At 51.2% G+C, this 22,794-nt stretch overlaps 2 protein-coding genes across 3 annotated transcripts; both read left to right on the top strand.

Moving 5' to 3' along the window:
• Positions 1–830: 830 nt before the first annotated feature.
• RAB5IF (RAB5 interacting factor) lies at positions 831–4,091 on the top strand. 2 transcript variants are annotated; one of them, XM_072350359.1, is made up of 4 exons: positions 831–1,035; positions 1,297–1,400; positions 2,714–2,848; positions 3,232–3,434. In XM_072350359.1, the coding sequence occupies exons 1-4, from the start codon at positions 904–906 to the stop codon at positions 3,290–3,292; spliced, it is 432 nt and encodes a 143-aa protein (XP_072206460.1). In that variant the 5' UTR covers positions 831–903; the 3' UTR covers positions 3,293–3,434. The 2 variants fall into 2 exon arrangements, with proteins under 2 accessions (XP_072206460.1, XP_072206459.1); XM_072350358.1 differs by having other exon boundaries at positions 833–1,035; positions 2,714–2,843; positions 3,255–4,091.
• A 1,736-nt stretch (positions 4,092–5,827) lies between these two features.
• Positions 5,828–21,690, top strand: GGT7 (gamma-glutamyltransferase 7). The gene is made up of 15 exons (XM_072350189.1): positions 5,828–6,040; positions 8,340–8,566; positions 8,754–8,905; positions 9,509–9,623; positions 10,103–10,170; positions 10,757–10,830; positions 11,231–11,424; positions 12,690–12,777; positions 12,918–13,045; positions 14,392–14,480; positions 15,048–15,200; positions 15,933–16,050; positions 16,693–16,830; positions 17,541–17,640; positions 19,098–21,690. The coding sequence occupies exons 1-15, from the start codon at positions 5,857–5,859 to the stop codon at positions 19,259–19,261; spliced, it is 1,992 nt and encodes a 663-aa protein (XP_072206290.1). The 5' UTR covers positions 5,828–5,856; the 3' UTR covers positions 19,262–21,690.
• The last annotated feature ends 1,104 nt before the right edge of the window (positions 21,691–22,794 follow it).

Below are 22,794 nucleotides of genomic sequence, written 5' to 3' on the forward strand. Positions count from 1 at the left end.
ACAGCTGGGCGGTGCTGGGGGCCCGCAGCTACCGTGCAACATTGGAGCTGCTGAGTGCAGCACGTGCCGCGCGTGCAGCAGAAGGACGCGGAGCCTGAGAGCCGCCGTCTGCAATGCAGGAACGAAGCGCCGAGCTTCCCCGAGCGGGATGCGCGCAGACGGGCAGGCAGGGCGCGGCTCCCGGGGAAGGATGTGCGCAGGGCTGAGGCAGAGGCGGCGGGTCCGGCTGCGAGGCCTGGCTGTGCGGGCTGTGCGGGCTGTGCGGGCTGTGAGGGCTGTGCGGGCTGTGTGGGCTGTGCGGACTGTGAGGGCTGTGCGGGCTGTGAGGGCTGTGCGGACTGTGAGGGCTGTGCGGGCTGTGTGGGCTGTGTGGGCTGTGTGGGCTGTGCGGGCTGTGTGGGCTGTGCGGGCTGTGCGGGCTGTGAGGGCTGTGTGGGCTGTGCGGGCTGTGTGGGCTGTGCGGGCTGTGCGGGCTGTGAGGGCTGTGCGGGCTGTGCGGGCTCTCCCAGCGGCTCCGAGATGACCGGACCGCGCAGCACACGCGGTGCCCGCAGTTGGCTGCCGGGCGGCATCCAGCCCGCCCAGCTCCAAACGCTCCGCCGGGAAGGAGCCCCGGAGCGCCCCGGTCGCCCCGCAGGGCTGAGCACGAAGGTCCCGCGCACGGCCCGAAGCGGCGCCGTGTCCGTAAGGGCCGCCGGTTGACAGCCCGGACCGCCGGTTGACTGACAGCCGGACCTCCCGCTCCCGCCCCGCGCTGACCGCTCTCTCTCGCCGTAGGAGGGCGGGGCGCCCGCTTCGGTCACGCGCCACCCGGCAGAGCGGCGATTGGCGGCCGCCCGGCGCGGGTGAGTGACGGCGCGCGGCGGCCGCTTCCGGGTCCGTGCGGGGCCGCCGTGCGGGAGGATGAGCGGCGCGCGGCGCAGGGAGGAGCCGCCGCAGAGTCAGCAGCACGCGGTGGCCAACGGCGGCGGGGCCGGACCGCGCGGCTCCGTGTGGGGCAAAGCGCTGCGCAGCGACTCCGCCTGGCACGACAAGGTGCGCGGCCGGGCGGGGCGGGCGGCGTCGGGCGGCTCCGGGGAAGCGCCGCCGGACCGCGCTCGTCCCGCGGCACCCGGGATCCGCCTCCGCCGGGCTGGGCCGGCCGTTCCGTCGAGGCCGCGCGCAGCCGGCGCTGTCGGGGCCGTCGGGGCTCGGAGCGGCCTGTAACGGCTGGAGGCCGAGCGCGCCGTGCCGGGTTCCCGCCCGGCCGCTGTCTGCTGCTAACGAGTGAAGTGCCGCTTTGCTTTGTCTCCCCAGGACGAGTTCTTGGATGTCATCTACTGGTTCCGACAGATCATCGCGGTTATCCTGGGAGTCATCTGGGGGGTGGTTCCTCTGAAGGGCTTCGTGGGCATCGCAATGTAAGGCTCCCTGCCTCTTCTGCCCCGCACAACCTTCCCGCGTTTGGATTTGGCTTCTTGTCTGCTTGCAGCCTGTGCTGTCAACACAGCCGGGTGCCACCCCTGTGCCTGCCTCGTGTCCTGAGCCCAGCGCTGCATTCCAGGCTGCTGTTTGTCAGGAAACTCAAGCAATCCATAACGCCTCTGTCAGCTCCTTTCTGCCCCCTTGAACTAACGCTTTCTTCTTTATTTATCGATATTAAAGAAGGCAGGGGTGGAAGGAGTGCATAAAAGGCTCAGCTGACTTGTGAAGCGTCCTATTTGTGTGTGTGTAAATGGGGGCTTCAAAGAAGTAACAGGAAAAGCCGTGTTGGTTCTGGGGAGTCTCTTGTTTGCGAATGTCTCGGCTTAATTAAGGCCTCTGTACAAACAGCTCACGGCTCTGGAGGAAGATGAAATGATCTGCTCCATCTGTGGCAAGGAGATGGACGGGGTGTTGCTGTGTGCCTCTAAAAAACCCCAAAGTTTGGAACGTATGGAAACGCGTTGTAGGACAGCAACACTTTGACAGCAGCTACATGCAGACTGAAGTGCTCCTGGCAATAGATGAGGAGGAGCTGGGAAGTGTTTGTTCTTAGTCTTCCATTTGTTCCCAAGGTGCCTTCAGGTGCATGTGCCACCTCTGTGCTACGTGTTAGAAATAAAAGCAACGTGGTAGCATTTGGAAAACTAAAAGCTTCCAGAACCGTGCATGCAGTTGCTCTGTGGTTGAGCAGCTGCTTGCAGCTTGCTGCTGGTCTTTGAACCTGCATGTTTCCAAGTGTGGCCCTTCCTGCAGCTTTCTTTCCAGGACATGTACTTGTCACTTGCCAGGTTGTCTCAGCCTGAAGTTAGGGTAATATAAGGCCAAACGGGTCTAAGAACAAATGGGAGGTCACTTTTTTTTGTCTCCATTGTCTTCAGACACTCTTCCCTTTTGGCAGCCTCAAAATCAAGTAGTGTGTGCAAGGAAATGGGACTCTGTGTTGGGAGCAGGACTATTGCTGATCTGCAGCCGAAGAAAATCTGCAGGATTTGCAGATCTGCTGATAATTCCAGCTTCTGATCACTGTCTGCTGAGCCTTAGTTGCTGCACATTGTGCTCTGTGAGGTGAACCTCATCCAAACCCATTGTACTGACCTGGAGGGACTCTTGTTAGGAGGACACTGAGCTGCCTGTGTGAAGCTGTAGGGATAGTGCTCCCTTTTACCTCTTCTCTGCTGATGTTTTGTATGTTGCTGTGTGGCATATGGAATGTGCCATGGAAAATGACAGCTCTTAATCTTTCTTCCAGATTCTGCCTGATCAATGCTGGTGTTCTGTACCTCTACTTCAGCAGCTTCCAGCAGATAGATGAGGAAGAGTATGGGGGGACTTGGGAACTAACAAAGGAAGGATTCATGACATCTTTTGCACTGTTTCTGGTAACATCTCTTGCTTTCTATAAGGTGGTTTGTGAATTGTGTTGGTAAACTTTCTGAGGGTCTGGAAGAAAAGCATGAGAGCCGGGGCACTGATGTGCTAACATCTGCTAAGTAGGATTGATGGGGAGCAGGATTACCATCACTACCCTTCTGTAGGTCACGATTTGATGCAGTGGTGTTTCTAAATTGCTGGAGGGACTGTGGTGGGATTTCTTGTAGCTGTGTTAGTAAGTCTGGAAGCCAAGTGAGATGAACAGCACTATTTGTGGTGCATAGAGGTCCCGATGCCTCCCTGATGGACTCTCAGAGCTGGGATTCTGCCCCTGTCAGAGCGAGGCATGAAGCTTGTTGTCAGTGTTCAAACCCTCTCCAGAGGCACAAAAACAACCTTCCTTCCTTTCTTTTCTACAGGTTGTTTGGATAATCTTCTACACTGCCATCCACTATGATTGACACAGTCTGCAGCTTTTGCCTGTTAAATCAGTCGTCAGTAAATCAAGAAGGTTTTAATAAATCATCATGTTTAGCAGACTGGTGGGAAGGCTGGGAAGTGCCATCGAGTTCCTTTTGATTAGCGTGGAAAAGCCCCACCTCTTCTGCTGGAGAAGCAGTCCCGCTCCATTTTATATACCCGTTAATTATTGGAACTATTAAAAAGCCATTGGAATTCCTGGAAGTAGTTCAAGACTGTTCTGATTTTCAACTTTACGACTCTAGCCAGTAACTGTACCAAACTCCTGAGTGCTGAAGATTGAACCCATTAATTTAATGTATGTATGCCCTGTATTTGGAATCTGCCATGATGTTCGGACGTGTCTTCCATTGTTGTCCTTTATGCAGATGGGTTTTTAAAAAGCAATTGCAAGGCTGCTGGGAGGAAGGCCCTGTGCTGCCAGGAGCTGAGTTCAGTGGCTGCCCTCAGCATGTTTTGTAGTAATCAGACCTGATTTGATTAAACAGACCGTGTTGGTACAATTTCTCATAGTTTGCTTTACTCGCTGATTAATTTTGTTAATGAATGTTTAATTTAAAAGATGTGTTCTGGAGGCTTGGAAACACCACTGCATTTTGCTGGCCTGACCATGAAATTGCCAGCACTTACCTCAGAGCTCAGTGGTCTTGAGGAGCTGTCATTAAGCAGGTGCCCTTGGAATGGTCTCCCTTTGAATTCTACTTTTTCATTTGGTTTTATGTTTGCTTTTTTTAGTTCAGCTGTTCTTTGTTAATAAATGCAGGAGACCAACACCATCAAGGCAGCTAATATCTTAAATGTATAACTACTACTTTGTGAATCAGGCAGATTCAGTAACATTTGTAGCCTCTGGTTTGCGAGGTGCTCTCTGAGTTGGTCACACCATAGCTCGGTTCCTTCCTATCCATGCCCTTTTTATGCTTTGGTGAGGAGTTCTGCTTTAAAAGTATTTTTAAGGACCTGTATTTCACAAGTATTGACTGAGAAATGCACCGTCCTTGTTTTTTGCCAGAGGACTTTGCAGCCCAGCTGCCACGTGGTTCTTGCTTTTATAAACGACAGCCCATTTATCCAAAAGGATTCCTGACCTAAAGCTGCCTTGTAGCCAGGAGCCGATGGTTTTAGCATGCTCTTGGTGAAAGGCTGTGCTGCTTTCTTGGTGGAAGTGCAACACCTCGGTTCTTGCATGTGATTGTGCAAAGCTGGGGGTCTGATTGTCCAGCTGCTGAGCTGGGCTCTAGAACTGACCCACCTATGCAGGTGGCTTTTCCTTACTGGGGATGATGCTGGCTGCACTCAGGGAAATACACCCCTGGGTAACTTAGGTCCTTGTGACACTGAGGGAACAGTGCAATAGGAGGCAGCTTCTGCTACGTGTGAGTTGCCAAATTAAGTAAATGGTCTTAAACAAGAACTACATTTGCTCCTCCCCATCCCCAAACTTGCTCAACCTTTCAGTCTGCTTCTTTCTTTCCTCTTACTTCAGCTAAGAGCATTAATTTCCCATGATGATTACATTGCCTGCTACTTCTTAGTCGCTCTTTGCTACTGGCATCAGTTTGCAGCCATTGGGAGAATCACTGTATACTTGAAATGCTCTAATAAATGTCACCTGGATAACCAGCTGTGCAGCTTCTGTATCCTCTGATCTTTGGGGTTTTGCAGAATATTGGAAAGCTGAGATTCCTTTAAGGGCCTGAATTTTAGTAAGTATCTTAGACAGCAACTCTTTGGGTTTCTTAAGTCTCTTGTGCTGCAGGCTCGACTGCTGTGCTTTCAGGAGAGAGCAGCATTTGTAATGGAAGTGGTGGCCAATGCTCACGTTCACGCTTTAACAAGCAGGGTAAAGCAAGCGTTGCCTCTTGTATGAGCTGTGCTGTCCATTAAGGCCTGGGTGCGCTTGCTCTGTGCTCTTGGTTTCTCGCAGGGCTGGTGAATGAACAACTGCTGGGAGTCTGTGCTGCCACGGGGCTGCGATGTGCGGAAGAGCTGAGCTGTGGGAGCTGCAGCTGTCACTCGTGTGACTCCATAAGGAGGCCCCATCCTTGTGTTTTCCCTGTGACTGCTCAGAGGAGGCTGTTCTGCTTGCAGGCTCTGGGAGGCTCACTTGCTTTGGCCCTGTGGGAACGCGGCTTTGGCTCTCATCTAAAAGCAGACCCTGGCGGGAAGGAGCACGAGGAAGGTTTTCCTTGTCCTAAGCTCATTGTGAGGAGAGGAGCAGATGTCCCGCCAGAGGAGTTTGTTGTGGTCTCTCCTGTGCTGTCAGACCCCAGTTAGAACAGCTGCCGTCAGGGTGGCAAAGCCCCGCAGCGATTCCAGCCGGCCGCGCGGTTATCTCCCGGTAGCGCCCTCGTGCCGCTCGGTCTGCCGGCGGGCGCGAGCAGAAGGGCGCGCTGCCGCACAGCGCGGAGCCCCGCACCCGGAGCGCCGCGCGGCGGGCTGACGGCGAGCAGCTCCCGCCCCGTCCCGGGAACGGCCCCGCCCCGGCGCAGGCTGCGGCGCGGCCCGGCCCCTTCCGGCGGCGCGGGGCGGCGGGGCGGGATGGCGGCGCCCGAGGAGGAGGCGGCGGGGGGCCGGCAGCGCGCGCTGGGCGCCTACTCGCCCGTGGACTACATGAGCATCACCAGCTTCCCGCGGCTGCCCGAGGAGGAGGCGGGCGGCGCGGCCGAGAGCGGCCTCCGCGCCCGGAAGGAGGAGGACGCGTTCCTGGGCGAGCAGGACACGGGTGAGGGGCGGCGGCCCGGCCCCGCGTGCTCCCGGCCCCGCCGCGCCCGCAATCCCGGGGCCCCCCGCACTGGAGGGCGGCCGCCCCGCCCGTCCGTTCGCGGTCTCCCCGAGGGCCGCCCCCATCCATCCGGCGGCGCCGGGCAGCGCCGCTCCACGGCCACCCCTCGTCCCGCGGGGCTCCGTCACGCCGCCGCTGTGTGTCGCGCGTTCTCCTCTCGCTCCCACGTTCCGCGTTCCTGCCGCAAACGAGCCGGAGCTGCCCTGACAGCCCGCGCCAGCGGCGGGCGAGAGGGGTTTTGCAAGGAGGCGGTGCTCCTCCCTGCCGGATGCATGGCCTTAATAAAGTCAGGTGGTCTTTTTATGCTTGTGGAAAACCTTTTGCCTGTTTTTAATTTGTTACTTCCTTGTAAATAGTCCAGAGTCGTGGTGTGTTGTGTTTTTGGGTTTTTTTGTTCTCATTCATTTCATGTTTCTGCAAGCAACAGAGCCCATCGCTGCATGACATCCCCGGGACCCCACCACGAGGTGGTTTCCACAGCCCTACGTTCTTCCTCGTGTGCATCCCGGGCCACAGTTCTTTGCCACTGGGCTGTGCTGTAACCAAGGCCTGCTCCCACCCTGGCCGCTGGCTGTGGCCCCACAGCTCAAATGCACGTTGCTCCCGGGCTGTTCCGTAGCCTGCAGATGGATCTCAGCACTGCCTACACCTTGTCTGTGACCTCGTGCTGTGAACACTGAGTACAGTTTCCATTGTCTGTTGCCACCCCATTTCCCACATTTTCCCATTGCCTTTGGACATGGTGAGGTGAAGGTGGCACAGGCAGCCGGGCAGGAGCAGTGCCAACTCTGTCCTTTTGCATGGGGGGCATGAGTGGAGATTCGTGTGGGCTGCGTGGGGGTCCTGCAGGTGCTGTCTGGAAGAGCTGCATGCATCACCTCTGCTGCCACGCGGAGCCTCACACTCATCTGACATTGTGTGTGTCTTGCAAAAACCATCCACGCTTCACATCACGTTGTCTGCCAGGCCCCAGGGCAGGGAATCCAGACCTTTGGGTTCTGCAGCACGGAAGGTTGCTAACAGTTGTCCCCCGTAGTGCTGGTGGGTACAGGGACAGCCACCTCAGAGGGCAGAAGTGTCCCTCACTGCAGCGTGCACCTGCAAGCAGATCCGGCCTCTGCTGTCCCACCACGGCACATGCAGAGCTGAGGTGGGCCCATGTCCCCACAGTGCTGGTCCCCACATAAAACCATAAAAATGCCCCTTCACGGCTTCAGCCAGGTGGGGCTGACGGCCAAGGAGGATGCATGTTGGTGCTGGGATGCTCCTTGCATTCTGTGCCCGGACCGACCCCCTGCAGCTGAATCATGGCCGTGCTGTCCAAGCACAGCACTGGGGTCATGCAAGCTGAGCAATTGCCCAAGGCCCTGTGGGACATCCATGACAACCCTCAGCAGGGTGTCCCCACCACCTGCACCAGGAACATCACTGCATGCTGCAGACCTTCCTGCTTGGACCTTCTTGCCTGGGAGCTCCTGGCTTGGGGCTGTACGGCGCCTGGTAGGGATGGGAATGCTGTGCTGCCCAGGGTGCTGGGCCAGCACACCCCTCAGAGCCAGTGTGAGCCGAGAGCCAAGGCATGTCTCAGACCTTTTGATCATCCCGAGCTTTGCTTGCTGCCCAGCAAAACTCCTCCTCATGGTGTTCACTGTGAGGCTGGGCGTTCAGCACCCTGCTGGATCTCAGAGAGACTCACACAGAGCCTTCCCTGCAGCCAGGGCCGGGGGACCTACAGTGGTACTATTTGCAGGTTTGCTCTTTTCTGCCCCCACTTCAATCAAGAGCCAGTGGATGTGTTTCCTGTGCCTGAGACTTTTGCTGAAGTGCTGAAGTGCAGCTCCAGATATGGCTGCTGCCTTTCTGAGTTGGAATGTCCTCTTCAGTTCTACCGCATTTCTGAGACCTGTTTGCAAGTCAGTGCTGCGTTAGAACCCATCCAAACAGGGCAGTAATCGTGGGTCCACCCCTAAAGAATGATGAATAGGGAAAAGTTCATTTTTTTCCCCCTCTTAATCTCCAGGAAAGTAATCTTGGGATGGTTTGAGCTAAAGGAAAGGAACAACAAAACAACCCGGAGAGGTACCTGATCCAGAAAGTCTACTAAGGGCTCATACCAATAGGGAAAGTAATAGGTCTACTGGATGTGGCTTGGTGTAACGCTAGTGCTGGGTAAACACTGCAACAGGAGCCCTGTGTTGCTCAATCACTAATCCTTGTTTTCTCCTTGCTGCCCACAAAGACCCAGACTCCTTCCTGAAGTCTGCACGCCTCCAGCGCCTGCCCTCGTCCTCCTCAGAGATGGGCAGCCAGGACGCGTCTCCCCTGCGTGAGACCAGCAAGGACCCCTTCACTGGAGACTGCAGCTGCCGGCAGGACGGGCTGACCGTCATCATCACCGCCTGCCTCACCTTTGCCACGGGGGTCACGGTGGCCTTGATCATGCAGATCTACTTTGGAGACCCTCAGGTAAGACAAAGCAGTGGCTTTGCAGCATGCTTTGGGTTGTTTTGGCTTGGGACATGCAGGACAGACCTGGCTGCACACCCACGAATGGGAGAGCTTTGCTCTTTTCAGTTTCTTGCCCTCTTACTGGCATTCAAATTGCAGCTCCGCGCGGGTGGAGAGCTGGGCACAACCCTCTCTCTATTGGCAGCTCTTCCAGCGTGGAGCTGTGGTGACGGACGCTGCCCGCTGCACAGCACTGGGCATCGAGGTGCTCAGCAAGCAAGGCTCCTCGGTGGACGCAGCCATCGCATCAGTGCTCTGTGCAGGAGTGGTGAACCCCCACACCTCAGGCATCGGCGGGTAGGTGCCAGCTGCTCCCATGCGCCCTTCCAGCAGGGTCATAGAGTTACTGAGGTTGGAAAAGACCCTAAAGATCATCAAGTGAGACCTAACCATAGTACCCTAACTCTAACAACCCTCTGCTAAATCATATCCCTGAGCACCACATCCAAACAGCTCTTAAACACATCCAGGGACGGTGACTCAGCCACCTCCCTGGGGAGCCCATTCCAGTGTTTAACTACCCTTTCTGTAAAGAAGTGTTTCCTAAGTTTCCTGAAGCCCAACCTCCAGCCCAGCTGGCCCCATCTCCCCACTCCTCCCGGTGTCTATGAGCTATGGGAGGCGCAGGACATTGCACAAACCCACCCCACAGCTCCCCCAGGCTGGGTAGGATGTTGCTCCGTTGTAAGCAACCCCCTCTTTTGTTGCAAACCAGCCAGGATTAGCAAGAAAATCCCATGCAGTCCAGCCTGGTGGTGGAACAGGGCCAGCGGCCCTCTGGCCATTCTGGCGGGCACCGATCAGCTTCATCCCTGATGAGGGTCTGCTCTTTGCATGGGCTTCACGGCAGTGGTGGCAATGGGGACAGCTGGTGCCATGTCTGACCCCACTCTCACACAGGGGTGGGGTGATGCTGGTCCATGACATCCGGAAGAACCAGAGCCAGGTGATCGACTTCCGTGAGGTGGCTCCGCTGGGTGTCCCGCTGGATGGCGATCTGCTGAAGGACACCAAGGTGAGGAGCCCTCCAGCAGGGCTGGGCGGGCTGGGGGCCCTCTCATTGGCCTCTCAGTGTGAGAGAGGCCCAGGGAACTGACAGGAGGCCACCGTGGGAGCCCCAGGGCCCTGTGAGCATGGGGAGCCAAGGGAAACCCTCCTGTATCACCTCGAGAAGACCTGGAGGCTGCAGGGCATGAGGAGCAGAGAGGCCTGTTGGGGCAGGGAGCGAAACATCATCTGGCAGCGGCGATCTGGGAGGACAAGATCCCATGTCATTCAGTTGGATTATTTCTCCTGACCAAATTGGAATGACACTGGGGTTGAAGTTTCCTCGTTCCTTCCAAAGACTTCTTTCCAGCTTTAGTGTCTTGCCACAGACCTCTTCCTCTCTCCTAAAGACCAAACACTTTCTGTGTGAGCATTAATCACAGCTCCTTGACTTGTAGCCAGGGGCCTTGCATTTCGCTCTTCTCTTTCTCCCTTCCCTTTCTACAGCCAGGTTTGCTCGTTGGAGTGCCCGGCACACTACAAGGCATGCACCGTGCGCACCAGCTGCATGGCAGGTAAGAGCCCACCTTGCACGTGCTGTACCCCGGGCTCCCTCACAGCCCCTCTCCATCAGAGCATGCCCTCAGCCACCAGTCAAAACCATCAGCTAACAGGCACTTAGAGGCTCACGCTGAAAAGCACATCCAAGGTTTGTTGCTTTATTTAACAAAATAATTCATCTTGGCCAGAGTTTCCACACGGTGAAATTCTTTCACATGCTTTCCAATGAGATAGGCAATTCATGTTCTCAGAAATATGTGAATAACATTCTTGCGCATTTTCGTACTTTCTCAGCTCTCTCTTTAGCTGGTTCCTGAGAAATGCACTTGTGCTTGATGCCCTGATAGAGCAGTGAGAGAGTAATAGAGAGACTGAATAACTTGCTCAGGGATGTGACGTTTTGCTCCAGAGGTGCCCATTTCCCCATCTTTGCGCTGACATTTTTCTCTGGGGAGGAATGAATCCTGATGGAAAGAAACAACCCACTAAAAGCCCCGTGCTTGTTTTGGCCACCGCCAACCCTGAACCCAGCTTGCTGAAAGCCTGTCTGCCCCACCACCCACATGGGCACATGGCTCCTTGGCTGCTCTCCTTTTGCAGGCTCCCCTGGTCACAGCTGCTGGGCCTCGTGGCTGCCGTTGCCCGGGATGGATTTAATGTCACGCATGATTTGGGTGAGCACACGCTGGGGAGCCGAGGTGGCACAAAGCAAAAAGGAGACCACTGTGAGGGTGGCTTCTTGCAGGGCTTGGGACATGTTAGGTGGTTGTACATGGGAAATCAGAGTGCTTTGGAGCTGGGAATGGGTGGCAGTGGGAGCGAGGCAGAGCAGGGGTATGCAAGAGGTGTGTAGTGACTGCAAACCCAGAGCCCTTTGTCAGGGCGGTGAGAAAGTGGCAGGGTTTCTTTGGATCCTCCCCTGTTGCAGCGGAGGTGTGATCCATCTCTTGCATTTTGGCTCTTTGGTTTGGAAACAGGGCAAGAGGCAGCAGCAAGCTCCCAGGTTCCCTACACATTTGTGCATCCTGGGGCTTCTGGATGTCCCTCCCCTGCCCCTCTCCTTCTCTTCCACAGCCAAAGCTGCAAGTGAGCTTAAAGACCTGAACTACTCTGACAAGTTTCGGGAGACCTTCCTGCCAGATGGCCAGCCTTTGTTGCCTGGCATGTTTGTGAGGCGCCTGGACCTCGCAGCTGTCTTGGAGCTAGTTGGTGCAGAAGGGACTTCAGCCTTCTACAGCGGAAACTTGAGCCAGGAGATCATCTCTGAGGTGAGCCACATCTGCTAGCTACTCCTGCTGCTAGTTGTGCTCTCAAAATATAGCAATGGAAAAGAAAGCAAACAACAACCCAACCTGCTCTGGCCACAGTGACAGCTATACGAATGTTTACTAGCATGTTAAGAGCCCTTTCATGTAGTCAGTACTGGAAGTCTGCTTTTATACCTAGGTAGCTGCAGTCAGGGTGGCTGGTGGCACCATTTCTCCTGGCCACTGTTGTTCAAGTGATGCTCCTTCAGTGTATTTTTAGTAGTCTGGGATGGGCTTATTCAGCTCAATTCTTAGACATGAACTGTGTGTTAGGATACCTTTTCTGTTGTCTCACATGGACAACAGCAGAGGTGGAGAATGAGGAATAGCAGACGTCCCAGGCTGGCGGTGCAGGGAAGTGCCAGCTCTGGGGCTGCAGCACAAAGAGCCCAGCAAACTCTGGGATCAGGTGTGCTATTCTAGATTCGGTTGCAAAGCAAAGTTCTGGCTTCCCACATCAGCTTCACAGTGTTTATTGTTTCAGCCAAGGGAGAGGTGGAGAAATCACTCAAGCACGCAGCCCTTTGTTTCAATCATGAGGTGGGAATGCACAGGCACAGAGTAGTGCTCTGCAGGGAGTGCTCTGAACGCAGTAACACCTGTGCACTGACTGAGAGCAGTACCTGTGCCAAGGGGTTTTTAAGACCAGCACAGTGCTGTTATGATGGCTCTAACATATCTCCATCATAATTCAAGAACTGAGGACCTGCAGTAGATGGAATTACCCACCTTTACTGCACACATGAAAATTACCAGCCTAGGGAAGAAGTTTTAGGGGAAGGTCAATGGTACAGCAATCCTCCCTTATCATATGAATTAATCAAAAATAGGATGGAAATTGGGAGTTAAAGATTTCTCTTAGTGGAGATCTGCTGCACCCAGTGTCCTTCCTGGCAGCATTCCGACACTCCATAACCTTCAGCGTATTCATCCTTGCCACCCAGGGGCAGAAAGGCTGCAAGGCAGTGCTTGTCACCTCCCAGTGGGTAGGCAGAACTTCTGCAGGCAGCCATGGGGTGAGTGGGCTGTTGAAGATAAACTGCATAGCTTTCCAGTGCTGGTGAAGGGTGAGCCAAGCTGCCAAGGCCATGAAAGTACACATTTTCAGGGGATTCTGTAGAACATGGCTCAGGAATCTCATGTTAGTTGCTTAACAATGTGGTGATTGCTCACCCAGGCCAGCAGGAGCCTCAACCCAGCTTTCTCAGCCTTGTTCTCCTACTCAGGTCCAAAACTACGGAGGAGTCTTGGTGGAGGAAGACTTCAGCAATTACAGTGTTACAGTGGGGAATCCTGTGCACACAATATATCGAGGTAAATATCGCTGCCTGACCCACTGTCACACACTTCACCTGACAGGAGGTGACAGTGTGACAGCATCTGCAGAAAAGCCCTGCAGTTCCCTACTGCAACTGATGCACCAGATGTGTTCAGGAAGTTTCTTCTCCTCACAGGTCATCTTGTCTTGAGTCCCCCACCTCCACATGCAGGTCCTGCTCTGATCACAGCACTGAATATCCTTGAGGGCTTTAACATCACAAATCTAGCACCCAGGGGGAATGTCTTGCACTGGATTGCAGAGGTAAGAGGAGGGTCAGCATTTGGATGACTTTGTTGTGCTGCTAGAGGATGATTCATTTATTCCTTGGTTGTACAAAAATGTTTGTAGGTGATTCCCAGAGGAGAATGAGCAAATAGACTGCTAAGGTGTAAATGTGAGCTGTGCTGCTGCCTCAGGTAGGTGCGATGCTGGAGCTCCCTGCTTAGCTGAGCTCTTTCGAGCTTAAGCAGAGCCTTTTCAGAAGATCAGACTGTGGCTTTTGCCAACTTTCTGTATGTGAGAATGATCCTACAACATCTAATGGCATTCCACTGATTTCTTTCACCTTTTCTGCTACAGAAGCTCTTGCAGAGGGCACCTTGCACAGCACAGGAAAGTTACTGCCTTAACAAAAATACAGCAGCTGGGGGTTTTACATGCTGCTAGAGCTATGAAGAGAGTGAGAAGGATGACTCAGAAAAGTTATTTTGAGTACTCTTCAGGGAGCTTTAAATGAATCTTTTGTTCTGCATTTACACCTGATGAAGAGTTTCACTCACTAGTTATCATGTCACAGGTGAGGAGCAGCAGCCTCTAGGTAAAGGGCATTCACTTCAGGACACACATAATCTTGACTTCCCAGGATTGCAAAGCTGATCACATTGCTGAGATTCAGTGCTAAGTCAGCCCTGGAACAGCAGTGACCACGATGTCTTTAACCGGAGCCCATGGGTTAGACATCGGCTCCATTTGTTTCAAGGAAGCCACCAAGCTGCTTGTACATCCTACCTATGCTGTGGTGGTCATGATTTCACAGAAACACCACCTTGTCCAGAAGTTAATCATGCTCTGAATTGTACATCAGAAGATAAAGTACAGCATATCAAGACTGGTTGTTGATTTTGACATATCAAAATGCAAATGAGCTCTTTTGAAACTTGGATGAAAATGGCATGACCTGAAAACTGACAGTCTCGTGCCATTCCAGACATAACAGCAAGCCCAGGACCCATTTTTGCACCGGGATTTGGTGTCATCTCTTCTGTTGTGGTGACCATTCAGGAACAGAAATAGAAAGAAAGTAGCATGCTGGTAACCCCATCTGTCAGCTTGTAATACTACTGAACCATTGCTGGGCTAAACCAACTGGAAAACCCCACCTGGAAGGTGGACTGTACACAAATGCTACTTGATGCATTTGCCTTCCCCCTGCGTGCAGTTTGCCATGAAAATCTGACCCCCTCTGGTTCCCATCTCCATATTAGAGTTCATAGGCTTTGGACAACATGCTGGCAGAGCAGGTACCTCCTGTTTGGTGTATCAGAAATGATATTTCCAGTACCACCTAAATGATGTTCTGTGTTTCCTTCTTTGTGTGTTCAATTTAGACATTAAAAATAGCTCTGAGCCTAGCCAGCAACTTGGGAGACCCATCCGATGATGCGTCCATCGTTCATGCTGCAGAAGGGATGTTGAGGTAGGTCTGAGGCTGATGGCACGTTGGTGGTTGCAAGGTGTGTGGTCTGGGTATCATTCCTGGGTTTCCTCTTTCCTGCACACAAGGAAACCTGAGTTTTTTCTATTTCTGTTTTACTGAGGAAAGCTCAGACCTTGGGCTCACTCACCCACAAGGATCACAGCTGATACCACAGGGCTGTGGAGATGAAACACAAGATGTCCTCACACAGAGTTCCTGCTTTTCTGGAGGGTTCCTCCCACTTTCTGACCTCTCTAAGTTTTCCATCTCGGGGGTCAGCCAATCTGTCTCACCCTCCTCTGCATGCAGGGAACTGGCACTCAGCCAGTGCTGACACCTCTCGTCTTCCAGGGTGGAGTTCACACCCATGGGTAGAGCCTGGGAGGTTGGTGGCTGTGGGAGAGCCTCCTTGTGTCCTTCCACTGGCTGAGTGGGGTGGTTCCCTGCCTGCAGTGCAGGGGAGCAATCCTGCAGCTGCATAAATGAATCCCCCACCAGGAGACCAAGAGACATTCGGCCTCCTACACTCACCACCTTCTTTTCTCTTTCCCTTCCTCATTGCTGAAGTAAATCAGAAGCTGATTCCCTGCGCCAGCTGATAAATGATTCCCAGCCCTTCTCTTCGGATCTCCGCCTGCCTCACTTCTCTGTGGAGAGCGGACCTGCTGCCAGCCAGGTTCTTGTCATGGGACCTGACGACTTCATTGTTGCAGTCCTAAGGTAAGGGATTTGCTTCACAATTTGCTTCACAATTTGCTTCACAAAAAAACTCAGAGGGTGGGAGCAGAGAGAAGAAAGCAGGTTCAGCAGGGCAGGACAGAGCCAGACCCAGAGTGCTGTTGGGTGGAGCGTGGGCTTCACTCCCATACAAACCAGCCCAAAGCCGTGTCCAGCATGCTGGGGCAGCCCACAGCCTTCCTCCAGAGACCTGATGGGAAGAGGCTGCACTTTCCTAGGAGAGATCTGTAGTCACTTGAGACTACACGTTGTGTGGATCCTGACTGTAAGAATGGCATTCCCAAACTCCCCGGCCCCTGTGGGGTTGCTCCAGCCATTAGTTCTGCAACAGGAGGAGTGGAGAAGCTGGGGTGGAGCTGGGAAGGTCCCAAGGTGTTTGATCCATGTTGTGCAGCCCTACCAGCTCTGCCTGTGGCTCTCACGTGTCTCAACTGGCCGCACTCTGCTCCCTATAGAGGTTCCAGATGAATTTGGCAGCATGAAGGCAGACCCACCACCTAGGGGGAATCCTTGAGCGCAAGGAGGGATTGATCCTCTGTCATTCACCTGGTTACAGTGCTGTTCTTAAATACACGGAGACTTCCACTGTGCACAGCTTCAAAAAGCATGGCTGACTTTCTGTCAAGCCAAGACGGGACAGAAAATCACATCACTGAAGGCCTCAATGTGTACACTGTGAAAAACGGTATGAGATTTCTTCTCATTTCTTTTCAGTTCTTTGAATCGTCCGTTTGGCAGTGGAATAATGACACCCTCTGGAGTGCTCCTGAACAGCCAGATGTTGGACTTCTCCTGGCAAAACACAACAACGAACCACTCCATTCCCAGGCCGGTAATGAGCAGTACAACAAATCCTTTGTCTGAGCTGCCTGCACTATTCGTATTAATTGCATTCTCGTCTCCACAGTGGTGGGGTTATTTGGTGGCTTATTAGTAACTCAGAGAGAACTGTCTATAGAAAGCTCCTGTCTTTTCACTACATGAGCGGTGTTATCAAATAGCATAGCACAGATGTGTGTGTTAGGTAACTGTTTTTCCTGTAGCCCAGATGCACTTTAGAACAATTGTCCTCTAGGGACTTGAATTAATAACTCATTATGAATTATTGCTCTGCAGATTTTAAAGTAATAAATGGTAAAAGAAAAATCTTCAGGTCTTTCAAAGAAACAATTACAGACTGGTCCTGGTAGCATCTAGCTCTGCCTTGTTGAGTCTTCTTGCCATATATTTCAAAACTCCCAGTTCTCTGTGTTGGTACATTAGGAGTGGGTAAATGGCTCTGTATGTCTTCTGTAAAAGAGCTTTGAGGACATGAAACAGGCTGGGTCCTGATAACTTCATAGAGCAAGATGACAGCAGTGACAATAACAGCATTATAAAACTGCGCAGGTGCAATTGCTGGCTCCAGCAGAAGGAGTAAGTAGTTAACCTGCACAACTCCTCGATGAATGTTTTTGATACATCTTTTCTACAGCAAAATCTCATTCAGCCTCGGAAACGACCCCTGTCTTTCTTGTTGCCCACCATCGTAAGGCCATCAGAGGGGATGTGTGGGACGTACCTGAGTCTGGGGGCTAACAGTGGGGACAAAGCCTTGAGCGGCATCGTTCAGGTCAGTGCTGTGTCCAGATGCCCACCTCCTCATGCAGCTGCTGGGTTCAGTACTGAGCAGCATCCCCTCCTGCAGCGCAAGCTTTCCATCCTGATGATCTGGGCTGTGTGCCTCTGGGAGCTCTTTCTACCACATGAAAAATGCCTGTTAGCATGTCCAGATTATATTTCCCCCTGCTCAGCTTTCACTATATACTGGGGAGCTCCTCTGTTGTAATAATTTGTAACTGAGTGAAGCAAGTGCCAGTAGCTTCATTATTTGCACAACAGTACCACGTTATTAAAAATAAATTTGGCTTCTGTCTTCCTTATCTCTTGGAAGGCGTAATCCAGGGCAAAATTAAAGCCAACCATTACTTCCTTATGCTTTGTTAGAAGTTGCATGCTGATATTGTGGCCTAGAGAAATATACTTTTAGAGATTATATCATGTTCTGGACTTAAAACTCTCCTAATTTAGCAGGAACTGTGTGACAAATTGCCCACGTGAGCCTGAAATGTACTGCTTTTCCAACAACAACATACAGGCAGTACTTCAAGGTGCTCTTCACTTTGTGAAAACCTGCCTTTGTTCATGCAGTTTGGCGAAAAGTTCTTCTTTGCCTGTTGCATTTGCAGATCTTGGAGCCACAAATAAGGAGGATGCTCAGGAAGTTCACTTTTCCTGTTCTCTTTACATTTTTATGACTTGGGGTCTTTTATTCTCTTGCAGGTCTTGGTAAACGTGTTAGCATTCAACAAGAATCTGAGTGAAAGTTTGTCTCTTGGTCGTCTTCACCCACAGCTTCAGTCCAACACTTTGCAGGTTGACAGTGAGTATGGGCAGAGGGTGCGGTGCAGCCTGCGAGCTTGGCGCATGTAGGAGAGTGGCAGCACTTCCTTGGAACGCTGCTGTGGAAATGAGACAGCCCAGTGCACAGTTCACCGAGCTGTAGGATCCTTGGTGGGCGCAGAGGTTTTGGGGCAGACAGAAAGTGGCAGCCTGCCTTCTTCAAAGCTTGGAGACCGTGCTGAGCCATGCTGTCATCTGGGGAGCGCTCCCTCGCCTCCCCACCACCACCTGTCCAAATTCTTTTAGGTGCTTCTCTGTCCCCAGCCCACCTCCAGGCAGCACTTTTGTCCTTTCCTGAAAACCGTTCAGCTGATCTGATATTATATCACTGTGGACATCGAAATTTAAAAATATATATATATTGCAATCATATCTTTACCCAAACAGGTCCCAAAAGCTAGGAAATATTCACGCACTATATAACTACTGCCATAAATACTTTCATTTCACTTTCCATTCTCGAATCCCAGTAGATGTAGAGCAGGCAAGGTGCAGGACAAGGCTGGAAACTCAGCAGCAGTGCTGATACAGTTGAAAGTGCACTGTCGGCTCTTGTCCTTGTTACTGCAATACTTCGTCTATTGGGTGTTCTTCACAAAGATCCCTATCTTACCAGAATGAACTGTAAGTGAAATTTAGTTCTTATTTTGCACACAAAAAATAGCAAACTTTCTAAGCCTTCTTGTTCAGGAGGAAAATGTAAAGATGGCTATGAAGTGTGACCCACGGGCTTGAAAACTAAAATGGAACTAAAAACAAGGCCAGAACTTCAAAAGCTCCTGATTTGTAGATTTGGACATTTGATATCAACAAGATGATGTTAAGATACATCTACAGTGTTTATCATTGTAGTCTTTCTATGTGTCTGCCGGATTTGTCAATCTGTTTCCCCTGCTCCATATCCTCAGGCACTCCTATTCATATGGAAATTAAAACACACCAAGTAAACAAAATAAGAACAGAAGAGCAAACAGCCCAGGGTTTATCATATTCTAATTGACAAAGTTTGTCATTTGCCAGCTTGTGTTGTTTTGAGTTGCTTAGCATCTTATGCTGATGAATGGCTTTTAATACTGTTATTTGTAACGGAGTTCTTCAGAGTAAAGACCGTCCTTTGTTCGGTGAACAGAATAAGTAGGATGGGTGCCAGCAGTGTCTTTTTCCCTTTTCAGAGAGGACAGTTTTCCACATATTTAAATGATATTCTGGATCTTCTCCTTTCCTTCCCTGCACAGAACATTGCCCAGCTCTGAGCAGTCTCTGCTGCTGAGGATGTGCTCGGGGTGGTGAGGGCTGGACGTCCTCAGCCTCGGCTCACCCAGTCTGGGACACAGGCAGTTTCATACACCCTGAAGATCTCAACAGGGTTAAGACAGAGCTTTGCATCAAGGGCAGCAGTGGTTTCAGTTACAAACACCTCTTTTAAAATCCCTACAGGTGAATTTCCTGAAGAAGATATTGAATGTCTTGTAGCCAGGGGCAACGAAGTGAATAAAGTCAAAGTGCTCTCCCTGGTCCATGGGGCCAGGAGAACCAACAGTTTCATCATCGGCCTGAAGGACCCCAGGAGTATGGATGCTGCTGGAGCCACAATACTGTAGCACCTCTCAGACAACTTAATCACTGAACAAGGCTTTAGACAGATCAGCCCAGCTAATGTGCATGTTCTGGGATGGCCCCCTGCTGTTCCTCAGGGTGGGACACTGCATACACACACTCGCACATCTACATCGCTGAGCAAATGTCCTGCATTCCCTACCCAGGATGACACAGGAGGCATTAATGGTGCCAGCATAACATCTCTCTGATTTTTTTCCTTTTAAAATAATTTGAACTGCAAGCAGCCCAGTCATTGTTATAGGAACACAGAGGAACACAGGGAGTTTTTCTTTTGGCACCATCTTATCATTCATTTCAGTCTTTTCAAAAGCCCAGCTCTAGCCAACTACATAATTTTAGTGAGCAGCAACATTAGCAAAGGAAACAATGGCAGGAAAAAACAGCTGCTGATAATGCTCTAATCTTCATCTCCTTTTCTTTCCCAAATTTATTCTTGTGTAAGTCAGTAATTAATGCAGCCTAACGTAGTGTTTGTAGGTGCCTGTAGCTAGAATATCAGGGCACCCTTTAATGTTGTGTCTGGGCTGGCTGGTTTTTATCAGCATGCAGCCTCCTGTGTTAGTTCCTTTTCTCACATCACTTCAAACCTTGAATTTTTGGATTATTTTGAATCAATTCTCTGTGCAGACACATTGGAGTCCAACTTTGAACCAGTCTGCCTCTTTACTGGCAAACATGGACCCCAAATTCACTGCTTTTGTTCCCAGAAGAAGCTGTCCCACCACACATTTTGTAACACAAACAATGGTTTTCAACTTCTAAAAACTGGTAGACCCCCCAGTAATTTTCTTACAGTTTTCTGGCCTCCTCTGCAGTGATTTTAAGCTTAGTGATAATGGGCTTATTTTTCTTAGATACTTTTTGGAGATATCTTCAAAGTACTCTGCAGGCTTGTAAGAATCTGTGGAGCACAGACTGAAAACTGCATGGAAACAGTTTAGGTAGATTCAGGGCTTTCCTTACGCTGCCTTATCCCAACCTGCTGTGAAAGCCTAAATTGTTTAATCCCTACAGAAAGGCTTAGGATTTTCTGCTTGCTAAATCCATGCCTGTATTTCAGCTCCAGCAGCCCTATTGGAAAAGCTGTGGAGATTGAGAGAAAGGGTCCAATGCAAAGAAAAAACCATTGGGGTAATTGTCTGTCTGTAACAAGAAACACAGAATATAAGAATAACTCTGTGTTTCTTGTCTGAAAGAGAATGGAGAAAACACCACGTCTGTTTGCTGCACCGTTTAATTCCATCCATGTTGGAACGTTTCCTTCTATTTTTTTAACTAACAAGTTAGCAAGAAGCCATTGGCCCTAGAAAATTCTGGAATTGGACACACTTCCACAGTGGTGATTTCCTTCACATTGCAAATAGGTCAGTGGCTGCTGCATGAATTCCACGTGTGTGTCTGCCTGTGGCTGCCTTGGCGTGACCCTCGGTGACACAGCTGGCCCAGCCTTCCTTCCAAAGGAGCCCCACAGACACCAGTCCACATGTAAGTGCTGTGCCCACAGAGGCTGCCACAGGGCACAGGGAGCATGCAGGGCACTTGGAGGTGGTCAGGAAACTACCAGAGAGAACTGGACTAATTGTTCCTGACACCTACCAGCTTAGAATCCCAAAGTATCTTACAGTAAGTCCTGCTCATTATGCTGAGGAAGGAGAAGGGTGCTTTTCTGCTTTGCTGAAATGTGGCCAGCCAGGAGGCAGCCACAAGCAGACATCAATGCTGACAGCACTTTCTGTTAGGAAAAACAGAATCATAGAATGGCCCAGGTACCACAGTGAACAGCTCGTTTCAACCCCCTGCTATGTGCAAGGTCACCAGCAACCAGAACAGGCTACATCTACAGTTTCTGGCCACATAAGTGGCCTCAGGCAAGAGATGGGGAAATTACAGTGTTACCTTTGGGAAGTTGTGTCCTCTGTCACCAAACTGCCCCTATGGCAAGAGCAGGCTCTCCTCACCAGAAGGACCTCGGCTCATTCATTTTTCTCTCATAGGCACTAGAAATGGCACTGCCCAAAGCTGGAACATTCATAAAACATTAGGTGACCTCTCCAGGTCCAGACAGCAAGGAGAGCATGTGTTTGTGAGCGCTGAATCATGGGTGGAAATTTGGGACTTTCTGGTAGAGGACAGCAATGATGTGTGCCTCAGACATGGCATGGCATGAGTACAGCTCAAAGCGATCAGATAATTGTTGCTACAGTACCTAGCATGGAATACTGCAGAACACTTTGAAAGGACATTTCTATTTATTCCTTCAGTTCTTTTCACAAAGTCACTTGTGATGCCGGAAACTGTATTCATTTGTGAGCTGAAGACTCTGGTTTTGAATTGAAAGAGGCTCATATGCCCCAAGGTGTGATTTCAGAGCAATTATTAAGAACCATAAAATAAAGCACGTTCCTAAGTGCCCTACTGTCTCTCTGGCTTATGTTGCAAAAAATACTGTTTAGAATAATTGGGAGGTACTTTGAATTGTTCACCTCTTCTGTTTAAAACTGGCACCCATGTTGCACAGCTATATTCAGAACTGAAACCTTTGATCAGCTAATTGGTCCCATGTCTCTGGTACTGCAAGTCAATCTGTTGTGATGAGACATATCAAACATAGTTTGTGGCACCAATAAACACCTGATGTTTCCATATGTATTAGTGAGACAGACATTGTGAAATAAAGGGCCATATTCTGGAGGCACAGGTGCACAGTGTCTGCAATGATTTCAAGCCAGCTATTGCAGACATCTAACAACTCTGAAGCAGAACTCTCCCAGTACTTATACATCCAAGTGTCTGAGGTCCTCAGAACATAAAATATGAATTATGGGATGGCTGAGAAAAGGAAATAATAATAATAAAAATAACAAAAAATAGCAATAAAAATAAGATATACCTTTGACAAATATAACTCTTGTGGTCTTGAAAGCCATCTGTTCGTATCTGTCCCCATTTGCTTTGCTCTCCACTAACATGCACGGTTTCTCAAATTGGGGTAAGCTGAAAATGGGGCCTGGCATTAAGCATCAGCTCAGTTAGGCAGAGATTTCTCACAGAGGCTCAATGCCATTAACGACTGCAATTAACAAGCACTGCTTCGCTACCTGCAGATACTTCTGTCTGTGTGTTGCAAGCCCAGACCACTGCCAGACAAAGAGGAAATCAGCATCCAGGGCCAAGGATGCTCTGCGCCCTGTTGCAGCACTGTTCTGTTCGCCTCATTTTCCTGTTGAGTGCCTGGACACAAGGACAGGCTGAAGCCTGTGCTGCTCCCATTAGCTCCTCCCAAACGAAATGCTGCTGAGCTCCATAGGGTGGTCAGAGCCACGCTGCTGGTGGTACCTGGTGCGAGGAAGGGCTGTGAGCTGAGCCTCCCTGCTGCCCAGACCTCGTGTGCCTCAGGGCTAGGGGCTGCAAGGGTCCCACAGGGCAGAGCAGTCATAGGCAGGGCACTAGTCCTGGAGGGCACTAGTCATAGGAGGGCTCTAGTCCTCATCCCTAGGGATGGGAATCTTGCCCT

This window comes from Excalfactoria chinensis, chromosome 15 (genome assembly GCF_039878825.1).
Source record: "Excalfactoria chinensis isolate bCotChi1 chromosome 15, bCotChi1.hap2, whole genome shotgun sequence".
Taxonomy (NCBI): Eukaryota; Metazoa; Chordata; class Aves; order Galliformes; family Phasianidae; genus Excalfactoria; species Excalfactoria chinensis.